Here is a 16,019-nt window from a genome sequence, read left to right as displayed (position 1 = left end):
ACTCCCACAGGACCCTTGGGATGCCTCATGGCTGGAGTACCGAGGGAGTGAAATGAAAGGACTCAGCCTCAGGAAGGATAGAGTAGATGCTCAAGTAAGGTCCTTGGGATGCCACACGGCAGGGCACCTGGGAGCAGGGAGAACCCATGAAAGGGTCCAGGGCAAGCGGGACAGCACTTGCAGCCCCAGCAGGTCCTGACGGACACCCTTCAAGTCAGTAGCAATTTGAAGCATGGACCTGTGAATCGGAAACCCAGAGAAGGGACTCTCCCTTCCCGGGAAATTGAAGAGGATGGGTCCATACAGCAAGCAAGAAAGATTGCAAAGATCAGGAAATGTGCAGCATGGACATTAAGTGAGCAGTTAATATGACCACAGGCAGAGTAGATGAAATGCTCACACAGGATCCTTGGGATGCCACACTGCAGGGAGCCTGAGGAGCAGGTGAGTGGCCAACAAATGGTGCAGGGCAAGCAGAACGGCGCTTGCAGTCCAGGCAGGTCCTGACGGGCGCCCACATGATTTGGTAGCAAGGTGGAGAATGGTACTGCAGACAAAAAGGACCAACACAAGGGCACCTCACAAAATAAACAGTCTGTGAGTGAACAACAACAATGAATGTACAAAGACAATGAAAAGGATGCGATAACATGGATGTTCATGAATAACCATATGATTTGTAAAATGTACAACCATGGTATGATTGAATAAACTTTGACCTTTTAAGGCACTGAATCACATTTTCAGTGGAATAATTAAAAGGTAAAAAGAACGCAGTTATGAGGGCAGAGTGGGAATTGAGGAGGACTCGCCCCTGGTAGTGGTTGGTAAGTCCTTCCTTTCGAATTGCTTAAGAAAATAGGTGCCGAGTGTAGCAGTGAATAACTGTGAGTGTGGTAGTGAATGGGTGTGGGTGTGCCAGTGAATAGTTGTGAGTGTAGCAACGAATAAATGTGAGTGTGGTAGTGAATAAGTGTGAACCCAAGATGTTTTGCAGTGAAAATAAAAGCAGAGGACCCGGGAGCTTATGGCTAGGGAGCTGCAGTTTCATTTTCCATGTTCACCGCTACATTCGAAGTGTTTGAATATCTTGTTCAGTGACTCTCTGATGTTCCAGGACACTCTTCTTTGCCTTTTCCAGGAAGGCGACAGCTGTTCATCACTTTGCCCAGCTCTCTGGTCTCCGCCTGTCCTCCTTGATCTGCTCCTCAGCATTTTGAAACATGTCTGTGGTGTAACAGGAGTCCCTGTTCTCCTGCACCATCCCCTGGACCATTGAGATCAGCGCCTCCACCTGCTGCTCCCTCTCCGCCCCCTGAGTCCGGTTGTTGAAGCCCACACAGCGGCCCCCGTAGCTTTCAAGCACCGCTCTCAGCCTGGAATCCGAGGTTCGGATGTACTCTTCCAGGGTGACCCCAGCAGCCTCCAGGTCGTCCATCCGTGTGAACAGGACCAGCGTGTACCGTGCGGCCCCTTTTCCGAACAGAGTCTGGATGTCCTGGACGGTCCTCGCCTCTTGCAGGGTGAAACGAGTGGCCTGGAGCACCAGGACGAAGGCGTGGGGGCCGGGGGCCGACTTTACTAAGCATTTAGCGATCTCTCGGGCAATTGCTGAATTTGAAACCAAAGGGTCGAACAGTGCAGGGGTGTCGACAACTATTATCCTACATCCGTTTCTTAGACAAGACCTTTCCTTGCATTTACTTGTCACTGCTTTTGAATATGGTCTGGAATCAAACTCTTCCCGCCCCAGGATGCTGTTTCCTGTTGCACTTTTCCCCACTCCCGTCCTCCCGACCAGGACCATCCTCAGCTCACTGGGCCCTGGGAAGAGAAAAGAGCGCATGTTACACAGAGACCACAGAGGTAACACAACGTCACATAGCTCCCACATGTCATACACAGATCATAAATTAAAAATATGTTGTCCCTGTGCACTCAAATATTCAAAGTTTAATGTGGTTTTGGAGAAAGTTTGTGTAGGCGCTATGTCTGTCGCACTGTGTCTGGCATTTCCTTTGTAAATGGATAATCCGTGTGACAAGAAGCCTCTTCTCACATAGACATGTGCTCTAAATAACATGAAAGAATGCAGTTTCTTTTCTTTACATCAGTCCATGAATAATCACAATTGTAATCCAATCTTTTGTCTGTTGTTGATTACTTTATTTTTCAAACATCAGTTGACCATCATATTCATTTCATATGTAAATGTAAATGTACATGTGTTTATATAGCGCAAAACACCAACCCGGTATCTAAGCGCTTGCTTAGGGAACCCGTCCTGGTATTCCCCTGTGAGATACCCCGTCAGGGTATCCACAAGGTGAAGGCCAGGCATCCTGCCGCGAGGGGCCGTAGTGGAGATTAAGCAAGCTATTGCCCAGAGTCGCAGAGTGTGACCCCGTGAGTCGAGTAGGCACCGGAGAGAGAATTGTCGAGTCCGTGGAATTTTTGAGCCCGAGACCCGCCGGGGCGGGGAATCGAACCCTGGTCCACGGCCGATCTCAGCTTCCGGGTCTGCCGCCTCTAACCACTGAGCCACGCTTCTCCACCTGAAAGCTTCGTATTCAATTGACGTGGCGATTTGTAATATCCAATGCATTTCGGGTCAATTACACTGACCCTATACTGACCCTTCATCAGGGGTCTGTAAAATGAACAAAAACAGGACCTTAGCAGTCAGAACACAAAAATATATATATAACATTCGCGCCTGGATACTCGGAATAATAGAGCGCGCTACAAAACAATTGATAACATAAAATAACATAACATAACATTACATCAGCAGTTTCAAAAATACACAAACTGAATAAACAAAAACAGAGCTGTATAGCAAACCTAATCACTATTTGTGATGCTATGTCGTATGTGAACAAACTCACTGGCCGGAAACACAAAAAGAATCAAAATTTGAAACTGACCATATCTTGAACAATACTGCGTGAACTGAAAATCTGATCATCTTCAAACATTACATTGATGATATATTCTAATTTGGAGAGGTAACAGAGAAAAGCTTGAAAAAAATTTGGAAATCATCAACTCTCGAAATGAAAGGATTAAATTCACTCACTAGATTGACAAGCAATCGATAGTTTTTCTAGACGTACAAATCACCATGACAGACAACAAGCTTAATACCAGAGTTTACACGAAGCCCACAGACAGGCACACCAGTTTGCTTTATCAGAGTTTTCATCTGGACACTCTAAAAAAACATCTTCCAACATCACAATTCATCCGGCTCAAAAGGATTACCTCAGATTCCAATACACTGCATGAAGTTTTTAGAAATCAAATCAAGAAATACTGACACAGAGGATATCCTCAAGAAGTGCTTGATGAATCTGTACAACGCGTAAACAGAATGCCTAGAGAATCTCTTTTGAAAGCAGGAACTCCAATGCCAAAAAACAGTCTGTGTGTTGAAATTTTCTACTGTTGCACCAAAGATCAAAAGCATAATCAACCGTCATTGGTCACTTATCACAGCTGAACCTTTTTTGAAGGGACTATACAGTGATAATGTCACCTTTGCTTTTCAAAGATCTAAAAATTTGAAAGAACTTTTGACTACTCATAAAGAAAAGTCTAGCACGCACAAAGGGATGTCCAGATGTCAAAACTGTGTACACTGTAACAACGTAATTCCAGAAAATGTGTTGATGCATCCCACAAAGGGGAATGCAATTAATTTGGAATATTCTGGTACATGTGACTCTAAACATTTGATTTATGCTATCAAATGCCCGTGTGGCAAGATTTATGTCGGCCAAACGGAAAGGAAATTGAAAGTTCGTATATCCGAACACAAAAGAAACATTCGACAAAAAATTACAAAATCGACCGTGGCTACTCACTGGTTGGAAGCTAAACATCAAATATCCTAACTAAAGTTCACCATTCTGGAGATACTTCCCCAACGCTGCAATATGGATCCAGTTAAACAGCTTTTAAGATCTGAATTTTATTGGATACAAAAACTGAACCCTTTACACCCTTTTGGGATGAATGACGGAATTGAATTTGCGTGTTTCTTATGAATTTTGCATGTATAGGTACCGACATTGGCTTACACATACTGTTCTGCCCCCTCTATTATGTAATACGAATGTACATTGATTTTCATTCATTGAATCATGTTTTATTATTCATTAAGGTTCAATTCAGTTTTTTTACACATGAATTCAACCACTATGTTTTTCTCACACACACAGGATGGAATACTTTTTATTTATTATTAAGCATGGGCGTAAAATCCGCTCCGCTCGCGGATTTTTCGGATTTTCGGCAAATCCGCAATCCGCGAACGCTCGCGAATTTGTCGAAAATCCGTGAATCCGCTCGCGGCGGATTTTTTGCTTGGTTGCGGCGCGCGGCGTGGTGCACGGCGTTCACTTTCCGTCATTTTAGCGTTTGCCGAGTTGTTTTTCTTTGCGAGTGACGCGCCATTTTAGATCTTGCTGCGTGTTCCCGCGGGAGTTTGTCGCCCGCGAATACGTACTCGCGGCTTGCCACCTTGCACAGCACACCTCGCGAGAGTTCGCAATTGCGAACACGTAGTTGCGGCGGAAAGGAACAATCTCGCACTTGCGAAATAGAGATTTTGCAATTTCGCACAAGAAAATCACCAGCAAACAGGATAAGCCTTCAGAAAATTATGATTTTTATCAGAATCACTCCTCAGGTTGACATTTGCATGGCTTTTTTTTTTTGCAAGGAGTCCATTTTGGGGGGGGGGGAGGAAGGAAGTGCCCCACAGTCTCCAACTTCCTGTTCCTGTCCAGCAGGCTCCTCCCAGTGCTTTGTCCATCTCCTGGTCACTTTCATTTGGATCTGGAGCTGGAAGGATTACTTTTTGTGGGTGCTGCTGGATATTTGGATTTGAGGCCTTTTTGACTGTCTTTGGATCACTTTTGGATTAGAAATCAACTTTCACAAGTAAGTTTGTTTGGGGCATTACAGTTGCTGCAAGTAAAATTTTGGAACTTTTTCAGAACATTAAATAAATTATATTGTGGGTAGCCACAGTATCCAGTAGGACCAGGGTTGGTTAGGGGTGCATGATACAACTGTTTTGTTGAATTTAAACACCATTGAGGCCATGGATGGGCTGGGATTGTGCTGATTTTTGTCTTTTTTTTGGGACTGCTGGTGGGGCCCTTTGCCCAGGGGTGGTGAGTGTTGCATGGGCCTAGTCTTTCTGTGGGGTGTCTTCTTAAATTTAAACATAATTGAGGCCATGGATGGGCTGGGATTGTGCTTATTTTATTGTTTTTTGTCGTTTTTGGGGGGCTGCTGGTGTGGCCTTTTGCCCAGGGGTGGTGGGTGGTGCATGGACTGAGTGTGCCTGTGGTGTGGTCTCACTCTCTTTAATGTAAACATCATGGATGGCATTGGATTGTGGTGATTTCTGGCTGTTTTTCTGTTTTTTGGGGGTGTACTGTTGATGTGGACTGGTCATGTGGGTGGTGGTGGTGGCCATCTTGAGTGCTGGCTGGTACAGGCAACATGTGCCTGGGGTGTAAGGGGCCATTTTGAGGAGAGGCAGTGTCTGAGGCCTGCACTTATTTTGCCTACTTTTCATCCATTATGCCCGGGGTAGTGAGTGTTGCATGGGCCTAGTGTTTCTGAGGGGTGTCTTCTTGAATTTAAACACCATTGAGGCCATGGATGGGCTGGGATTGTGCTGATTTTATTGTTTTTTGTCGTTTTTTGGGCCTGCTGGTGGGGCCCTTTGCCCAGGGGTGGTGACTGAGTGTTGCATGGGCCTAGTCTTTCTGTGGGGTGTCTTCTTGAATTTAAACAGATGTTACACCTACAAAGTACATTTAAGAAAGTTAGAATACACCACTCACTACTATATAATATTTGGTCTAGGAGAAATGTTAAAAAAACAGAATACAATGTAATAATTTGTGACTGTCTACTCCATAGTAAAAATGTCCCATTTTCCAGGGAAGGCTGTTGTCTTGCTGCACTTTTATGCACAACTGATGAATGCTTGCTTTTGATTTTTAACACGCACCACTTTTTCTCCTAACAGACAGAAGCTTGACTCCTGAGTCCTAAGAACACGACCAGGATCAAGTTCAAACTAGGTGAGAGTTCGGCTCGACCACAAGAAATGTGTCCAATTAATCGTCAGCACTAACCACTTTTCCGTTTACAGTTAAATAGTTTTATGACAAAGTAGATTTTAATAAATGTGTTTACTTTTAATAAAGCTTTTACACTTAAATAGACTCTGTGGTTTTTGTTCCTCTAGACTAGAGTGGATGAGCTAAAGGTTTTGGAATTTTTGCAAGCATGAGTGCCTCTGACACTTCTTGACTGTGCTGTGACTCCGTACTACTCTCTTGTCCTGCGTACGATAATCTAGAGATCATTGGGGATCTATAATCGGTGACTTCGGGAGCTGAATGACTCTGCCACACTATCTAGTCAGTAAGGAGACAGTGCATAGAGGTATTGCTGAATATAATGGGAGTCCAATGGAATTGCCAAATGTCCAATCTTAGTTAGCTACACAGACAGACTAATAAGAATAGTCTAGTAATACCACAGGGAGTCATATTCGAGGCAGGATAAGAATTTATATCCAGTCTACAAGAAGATCAAAGACGATTTAGAAAAAATCGAATGAGGAACGCTAGGAAAAAATAGGTACTGTTTAGTAAAATGTAAACTTACTGGGGCCAGCAAAGGAGCCCTCGCCTGCCCGATCCTGGCCTGCATCCTCAGCACCCTCCTCCTGTGTCCTCTTGCCCTTGGGGGGAGCTGATGTACAACATGAAAGAAAGAAAAACCATAAAACATGGATGAGATTTTTCAACCAAATCAAACATTTCAAAAGAACAATAACAACATATTTTGGAAAAATAGCAAATAGATAGACAACTATTCCACGGGATCTATCTCATGTGGTATACTACGTTATTCGTATTGCCTGATTTGCGGAACGTTGACTTAGAAAGTTCCTATGTAACTCAATAAACAGACTACTAAAGAGGTTTGCCTAGGCCTGGCACTGCAGGCAGTAGTGCGCAACACGTGACAGACAAAGTCCATCCTGCTTGCAGATCAGTGAATACTCAAACTATCAATCCACCCGCCACCACCGCCACTATTTCTTCTGATAGCCATGTGACTGTCTAAAGGAAGGACACTGGACTTCAGTCTGTTGGGGCTGATTTATAAGTCCCTTGCGGAAGTTGCGGCTGATTTTCCTCCATTGTTGCGTGCCTTTTCTGACGCAGCGGCAGAACAAAAGACTCGCCATGGTGTTGGTGCGGCGTATATATTAAAAAAAAAAACACATATGGGCATATGGGCGATGCATCACGTTGTAAAGCCCTGCGCCATCAGGGGGCGTTCCGGCGCAAGGGAGGGCGTACCTGCGCAGGAACGAATCCTAAAAGTGGCTGAGGGAAATCTACAAGATGTCAATCAGTCATTTTTAGGACAATGATGCATGACTCAAACCCTGCGCGCTTGAAGCCGACGTACGGCTTGATGCAGCATTGGGGAGATAGGGTACCCCAGAGCATTGCTGGAGCTGCGCCATCGTTGGCACGCAACTCCAGCAATGCGCTGCCTTTACGGCACAGATGCGTAAGGCTTCTGTGACGTTTTGGGCCAATGGGTGGTGGTGGCATGGCACACAATTACTGCCGCATCCCTGCTACTTTGCAGGGATGCGCCGGTAATTGAAAATATGACCCTTACTGTCTAGCATTACGCAGTTCTTTTCTTTACAGTACACTCATACATAATTTCTCAGGCCAATGAAATGCTTCTGAACACAACATACAAAACAAAGAAGCATAGTAGCAAGCAAGGCTACTGAGAAGGAGAGCAGTGCACCTGAAAATGAAATGCATAGAAGATTTTGAAATATAATTTACCTCAATGTAATCGGCAGCATTATTGCTCTTGGTAAAGAACAAAGATTTGCAAATAACAGAGCAGGATAAAACAGAGTAGTAAATGTACTACTACTACTACTCACCAAGCCCGGGGACCTCTACGCCGAGCGCGTCCAGCAAGTCCCGCTCCCGGTCCATGACATCGGTCCAGCGGTGGGTGGCCTGGTTATATGTGCGCCGGACCCCAGAGATCTTGTACATGGCCCGGCACACCTTCTCCCACCGCTGGCGGCGCTCCCGGATGCCATAGCCGGTCGCGATCTTGCCGCCTCCCAGGATCGTCTTGGGGAGGCGGCGCTGGACGTGGAAGATCAGTGCCGCCACTTCCTCCGCGCTGAAGATCTCCCTCGGGACCACTTGCTCCCCCCTTAAACGCCCGCACGGGAGCCGGGCACGGGGTGCGGGACCCTTCCCCTTCTCAGGGTGCTTCCCGGCTCCCTTTACCATGGTCTGGGCAGAAATAAACTTAAATGATAAAGAAGAAATAGAATAGTGAAGAAGAAAAGAAAAGAGTTTAAAAAAGTAGTTTAAAAGTAAATAAAAGCTGCAGAAAACACAAAAATATAGAGCTAGAAAAATAGAGGGTTAAATAATAAGTAAAATTAGATCAAAAAAACTTCAAACAAGCAAAGGATGGCAGAGATTGAGAGAGGATACAGAAAGCATGCCCAGAACCATAGCAATGAATGAGAAACAAGATGGCCGCGCCCGTTCACGACCGCGTGGGTAAGTTCGCGCGAGATTTTCCTTGCGAGTACGCGCGAAATTGTACTAGCGAGCAGCACACTTTGCGAGATTACACATAGCGGGCGGAAACGGAATTACGTCACGCCAACAAGATGGCCGCGCCCGTGTACGACCGATAGGGTAACTTGGCAAACGAATAGCTAGAAGCGCCTCGCGAACACGCGCAAGATCACGCGAACATACACGTCGCAACAAAAACAATTTTGTATTCGCACGTATTCGCGGCTTCCGAAATCGATCTCGCACGGATTCGCGCCCCAAATAACGCGCGAAATTGCAAAAAAAACGATTTTAGCTAAAATGAAAGCAATGAGCAGGTGCAAAAGTTCAAACTTAACATTAGTAACATTCAAGGTAGTGCTTCCTGATGGGCCCCTCCAGAGTTTGCAACAATTCTATGACCCTGCTATGACCCAAACAGCAGGCTCATAGAATAGCACCATAAAGGTCCTGTAAAAAAAAAATTTCACTGCAACAAAAAGCAAATTACAGATAAGGAAGGAAGCAGGTGCCAGCCAGACTGGAACTTTCAAAATTACTGACACATTAATGAAACACAAATTAATTGATGGCAGTTGAAGAAGGGCAGGTGTGCTAGCTTTTTTCAACCACCATAATCTACAGTAATAAATAAACCTAATAGGTGCCTGTGAGGATGTACTAGAGGGTGGCATGGGTGTCCCAGAGGGTGGCAGTGGTGAAACAGAGGGTGCTGTGAACCTGTGATGATAAACCAGACGTAGAAACAACATAGTCGCGGCCGTTGCAAGCCGAAAAGTAAGTTCGCAATTGCGAACTTGTCCCAAAATCGGCGCGAACACGCGCCAACACAAAAAACGGAAAAATCCGCAAATCCGCTAGAGTTCGCGGATCTTCGCGGATTGCGAATCCGTAAATACGCAAGTTCGCGGATTGCCAATCCGCAAAATCCGCCCATGCTTATTTATTATTATGATTATGTATATTATATAATTTGCAGTTGCTACGTTAGCTTGTATACACCGGGTGCCGGTTGTAGTTAATTTGGTTTGAAGTTTTATTGGTATTTTGGTACAATTATGTTTAACTCTCGCATCTTCATTTGTTTTTCTTCCTTTTTTCACAGTGCGTTTTTTAGTGTACAGCCCCAAGTTAGAAGCTGTCATACTCACATCATGTGATTTAGGCCCCGTAGTTAACTTTGTCAACTTTATTGCTCCGGTTCCTTTTTTTAATCGTGGCGGCGTTCCGCCCCATTTTGAAGCCTTTATACTCATATCACGTGACTGATGTCACGTTGTTATATAACAACATAGCATTGGCTGATTATCTAGTTCAAACTATACGGCGGTTCAGCGTGAGCAGTTTGGCGGTTTTGTCAAGCCAACGTTCTGATTAAGGATTTGCAGAAGTAAGTGTTCGTCCATGATGTTGAGTTTTAGGTTAGTTTGTAGTTGACTTTTGGTGCTGTTCCATTTGGATAATATGTTTAGGTGGTAGGGTTTTGTTTACACCACTTATGCGTTTCAAGTTTGATTTTTTGATCCTTTTTGTGTTTTCTGGCCAGTTGAGTTTGTTCACATACGCCATAGCATCACAAATAGTGATTAGGTTTGCTTTACAGCTCTGTTTTTGTTTATTCAGTTTGTGTATTTTTGTAACTGCTGATGTAATGTTATATAAATGTTTTTGTGTTCTGACTGCCAAGGTCCTGTTTTTGTTCCTTTTACAGACCCCTGATGAAGGGTCAGTGTAATTGACCCGAAATGCATTGGGTATTGCAAATCACCACGTCAATTGAATACGAAGCTTTCATATGAAATGAATATGATGGTCAACTGATGTTTGAAAAATAAAGTAATCAACAACAGACAAAAGATTGGATTACAAGTGTGATTATTCATGGACTGATGTAAAGAAAAGACACTGCAATGTTTCATGTTATTTAGAGCGCATGTCTATGTGAGAAGAGGCTTCTTGTCACACAGATTATCCATACACAGATCAGACACACAACAGTTCAAACACACAACTCATACAGATCACACACAGAGGTCACACACAGCTCATAATGATGACACACAGGTTACTCATAGCTCACAGTTGTCACACACACGGACACAGGGGTTGCCTTTTCGAAGTACAGGTTCTCATCTCTTCAACATGTAATGCTAAAGGGCGAGGTTCCAGTGCAGTGAAACAGCAGGACACTATAGTGAATTCAACATTCTTCTCCATTTATCATCAAAGCCAATGCTTCTCACCTATAACAGTTTCCACAATGATTGTGGGGGATTGTGTGGAGTGTTGTTGTGTTCACAAGCCCGTGTGGGTTTAATAAAGAACAAAAGCGTCATGTGGTGGTGGTGCACTAAGTCCTAAGGCATGTATCACATATCAGTCATATTGCGACCACTGCATATACACCGTAGGCTAAATAGAGATAAGGAGTTTTGAGGTAGGAATAGTAAATAAATACACTACAATGCAGAGGTCGATGTAGTGGATGCAGACATACTGTTTGTTCATATTATCAACCATGAGACAGTGACCTACGACCTGTCACGTGTTCTTACAGTACTGCTGTAAATATAAGGTTTTGGCTGGGGAGCCTGCTATGGTCACCTTTCTCCATGGAACAACACTGAGCGCCACAAAGCAGCTTCTAAGCTCCCCAGGCTGAGACCATGCAAACAGAGCAAAGACTTCATCCATTCAACAGCAACATGACGTCTGACCTTTCTACAACAGAAACTTAACAGGGGCAGTGGAAGGGGTTCTCCAGTGAGACGCTGCAGGGGTAACACTATTGCTAAAGAGAGAACCATGGACAAACAAGCGTTGGCAAAGCCAACCAGTCTGGTGCTGGATCAGACCTATCAGCGTCACCATAGTTGGCTTACATTGAAACTTTTTAAAAACTTTATGCCTAAAGCATGTAATGATCACCACCCTTGTGAGCATACACAGCCATGCACACAAGGGTGGGATTCTTGTAATGTTTTTGTAATAAATGTGAGATTTACAAGTGGCAATGACTGCCAAAGGTAAGCAGCACTGCATTCACTATATTGGCTGAAAGGCACATGGGTCATTCATAACCTATGCCAAAGCACACTGAGGATGTGAGAGGCAACAAGACAGAGAGGGAGGAAGTATATGTGTAGGAGATAGTGAAGGCTACACAGGGATCCCTCTAAAAAGTAAAAAAGCAAGTGAGGTATGGTAGTTATAACAGATAGATATGTGTTGTTATGTATTGTACTATGGCTATTTTTGGTGGTGGCGAATGGGTTAGGTGTGATGGGTACATAATGTAGGTAGGTTAGGTACCATATGGCAGGTAAGTATGGTAAGGGTGATAGATTAGATACGGTGGGACCTATAATTTTTGCCTGATATTTATAATTTTTCATTCTTCCAGCATTTTCTGGATTTCTTGTTTACAAATACATTTAATTGCAAACATCACGTGATTCATGGAGGAAATCAAGAATAGAGACTGAAGTTCATTCTCCGGCTGCTATTACGTGAGTGGTATAAATGAAACACGTGATGATAGTGGTATGAGTGAAATATATGAGGTACAACATATTATGGGAGTGGCATAAGGGGTGTGAATGTTTTCAATGTCATGAGTGATGTGAGTGAGTTCAATGGTATGAGTACTGTGAGTGATTCCAATGGTGTCAGTGATTTCGATGGTATGAGTGTTTTGAGGGATTTCAATGCTATCAGTGATGTAAATGATTTCAATTGGATATGTTTAGTGACTTTTTTCAATATCATGAGTATTGTGAGTTATATAAATGGTATGACTGATGTGAGTGATTTCAATAGTATGAGTGATGTGAGGTTCCCTGGAAGATGGGCGTTGCAACACAATTCATGAAATTGGTGCAGTTATTATACTTGGAGCCCAGTGCTAGAATTAGAACATGGAGGTTGGTATCGCGGGACTTTCCGCTCCAGCTTGGCACGAGACAAGGATGCCCATTGTCACCGCTCCTTTTTGCTATGGCAAAGAAACCCCTAGCGGCAGGTTTACGGAAGGAGATGGAAGTCTTTGGGAACCCACTTAGAGAGACTAATCATGCGATGTTCATGTATGCGGATGACACTTTGGTATATATCCGAAATTCTGCTGGGCAATACCGATGTTGTTGAATGCCCTGGAGAGATTCAGACACATGTCTGGGTTACTGATTAATTCAGGGAAGCCTAAACTACTATGGGGAGACTAGCTGAGCTCCCAGACATGGGATTGCCGTAGGTGGTACTCCCATGGGTAAGGACCGCACCACAGTATCTTGGAGTCCGTCTGGCGGACATGACCAAGGAATATTTAGCACTAAACATCGGGAAAGCAATTGAGGGTTTGTGGGGGTCGGTGCGCTTTTGGTGAGAGCTGCCATTGTCCCGCATGGGGAGGATTGCGCTGACTAAAATGGTGATCCGGCCCATATGCCTTTATGCGATGCAGTACTCCCTTTTCAGGAGTTCCCCAACCCTTCTTTATTACGTTAGACAGGCTACTGACAGATATATTATGTAGACCCAAATGCAAATGCGTCAGATTGGTCATTCTGATAAGAACATGGCAGAACGGAGGGCTGTAGGTTCCATGTCTGGAATTGATTTATGCGGCTTCATACCAGCATCATGCGGTACATTTGTTAGACGGTGATGAAAATTGGGAGAAGGCCCTTCTGGTGGGGACCTGTGGATACAGGGCGCTGTCTGCATTATTGATGCTGGGAGCGCAGGTACCCTTGACTTGCTCCTAAATTGTCCTGCATGTGGCGGACATATAGGAAAAGGTAGTCCTTATAGTGCTAAGAAGAGCGCCTTACGCCCCTGATATGCCCCTGTTGGTGGTTCGACCCTTTGGCCAGATTTCTGCATCTTTTTCTGTGCGCAGAAAACTAATAATCATACAATAGAGGATTTAAAGTGGTGTGGAATTGAGGTGATTCTACACAGTGCTAGAGGAGGCAATAATTTTGTAAAGAGGAATAAACGTGAACAATTTTAAATGTCCTATTTTAATACATACACAACCGACCTGAATAATAAAGAGGAATGGGAGAGATTAGTCGTGTAAAAAAATGAGGTGTACACGCTCCAGCAATTTCCCTGGCAGAAACAGTCGCTCTGTTAATATGAGATAATAAACAATGTGAACCGCAATGTGTAAATGAATAAGTGACATTTGACATCTGCACATGTGATGAGTTTGTTTGAATAATGCCGATGAAGTATATAGATAATGAGAAGAGTAGGTCCTGGTTATTGTTTGTTACCTTCATGGGGACTAATGTTAATAATGAGAACTGTATAAATCAAAATGTTTTTTAACAATGCAACTTACGAAATTTGACTATGTGATGAAGGATAAACATGTTTATTTTGGGTCCTCCCTCAACTAGCCTTTAGAGCCGTGGCTATAATACACACATAGTACTATTGTGTGGAAATTTGAAAAAATCTGTAAATTTGGGAAGACGCTTTGCATCGTTGTCACAACATCATGTGTTGATAATTTTTAAGTTGTATTAATGCTTTGAAATCAAATGAGAAGACAGTCAAAGATGGCCATCGAGAATGTTCACTTAGTCTTGACTCGTATATTTGGACCAACGAGCCATGCTACTGTTGTCATAACATTTTTTTAATACTTTTTTTTAAAAAAAGATATCCAAATGCTGTAATATAAGTAGTACTAGTATGATTTAGTTTGCATTGGATCAATATGTGGAGATAGCCGATTTAGATATTCAAAGATGGCTGCCAGTAATCGTTTATCCAATCTAGATTCGTATCAAGACCGATGTATCACTGAACAAGGGGCCAGTGAAATTCCGCCCCGTTTCCTAAATATTGATGTATACATAAATATTAATACAAAAGATAGTTTCAAAGCACGGGGGACATTCTATACCTATACATCGGATCGTTATACTTCCGGGTTAGGTATCCCGGTTCTGCCTAAACGTTAGCTGACTCCGGAATTATTTGTTATGAACACTTCCAAAACACTGTTGGAGCAGGAAGGCCGCTATGATTTTAACAGGTATGCAGACCCCAGATAGATAAAGCGAGCATTCCCGCGAATAAGTAATAGTGTAAAAGAGATATGGCCTCAGAACTGGGTTATTAAATTATTAAATTGTTGAGTATTTTGAGTTCGTTTCTCGAATGCCGATTATATTTTGAGCTTAATGGACGGACGAAAGGCTTGCCAAATTGACGCTAACAAACAATAAATATGGACGAGCCCTGCTAATACTTTCAAATGCCGACCACGTCTTTGACTTAACAGGTGCACGAAAGACATGTAATACTCACGTGAATATATAGTAAATATGCACGAGCTTCGCTCGGGCGGATACCTGGAATACGCATAGAAAGTTCACCACTACGAAAGAGACTGCATGCGGTTTTAATTTAAATGCAATGCTTTTAATATTATTCTCAAAACGTTCTTGCAAGTATATAAGTAAAATTTATGAACCCTGTTCCTGCAGAAAATTACAGCAAGTATAGAAACTGCATCACTATCAATGAAATTGTACGTGCTTTATCACTGAAGCTATATTAATGCGCAATCATAAATTTGTAATACATTTTTAATAAGATAAGCATGGTGATTCTTTCTCAGAAAGCATGGAGACCAACATAATATTGAATATATCGTCATTCTTTTCAAATTACAGTGCCCCAGGTCTTAATTAAAAACAAAGGGTAGATACTAACTGCATATCCCAATAGAGACCGAGGGGTAAGTTTGAGCATTAAAACATTGGTCTAAATAAATAAATAAATAAAGATAGCAATGTGTAACTATAATAAAACAAGGGGTGATTATCCTTTGCAGTTTTAACTCGAGACCAGCGAGTTGTCGCCTGCAAAGTTTTATTACAAAAAGACGGTGGCTCCAACAAGCAACCCATACAGGGAAATGCAATTTATTTCAAATAACCTAATAGGTAAATCTTATTGTTATACAAACTTATGACCCCCCCCCTTATCGATCAAGGTATTCAATTAAATAACACTTTGAATTTTCATTCATTTCAAAGGCGGCAATCAAAGAGCCATTTGATATATTGAACACACTAGGCATTATGACATTGATGAACCATAATCCCTACAAATTTGAATAAGGTAAACATTCAATGAAATGGCTTTTTGAAATATAGTTATTACTGAGAAATATAGTACAATAAGGACGAATTGTTCTTTTTATCCCAAATAAACACTAGAATTAATTTGCTTTTCCACACTTTTTCTGTATCTAAGTGGCAACACTATAGGAAGCCAGCTTTAACCTAACATTGCCTGTGTTTGCACATTTAT

The 16,019-nt window shown here is 42.9% G+C and overlaps 1 protein-coding gene across 1 annotated transcript in view; it reads right to left on the bottom strand.

The window, feature by feature from the left end:
* Positions 1-365: 365 nt before the first annotated feature.
* LOC144826935 (GTPase IMAP family member 4-like) overlaps positions 366-16,019 on the bottom strand; it is a 274,180-nt gene continuing 258,526 nt past the window's right edge. The window contains exon 5 of the mRNA XM_078685396.1: positions 366-1,824. Coding sequence (XP_078541522.1) covers positions 1,160-1,824 — 665 coding nt within the window. The 3' untranslated portion in view covers positions 366-1,159. The remainder of the gene's footprint in view (positions 1,825-16,019) is intronic.

The sequence above is a fragment of the Lissotriton helveticus genome, chromosome 4_1, assembly GCF_964261635.1.
Source record: "Lissotriton helveticus chromosome 4_1, aLisHel1.1, whole genome shotgun sequence".
NCBI classification, from domain to species: Eukaryota; Metazoa; Chordata; class Amphibia; order Caudata; family Salamandridae; genus Lissotriton; species Lissotriton helveticus.
Note: the sequence above shows the minus strand (reverse complement) of the source record. Positions and strands in the feature narration are given on the sequence as shown.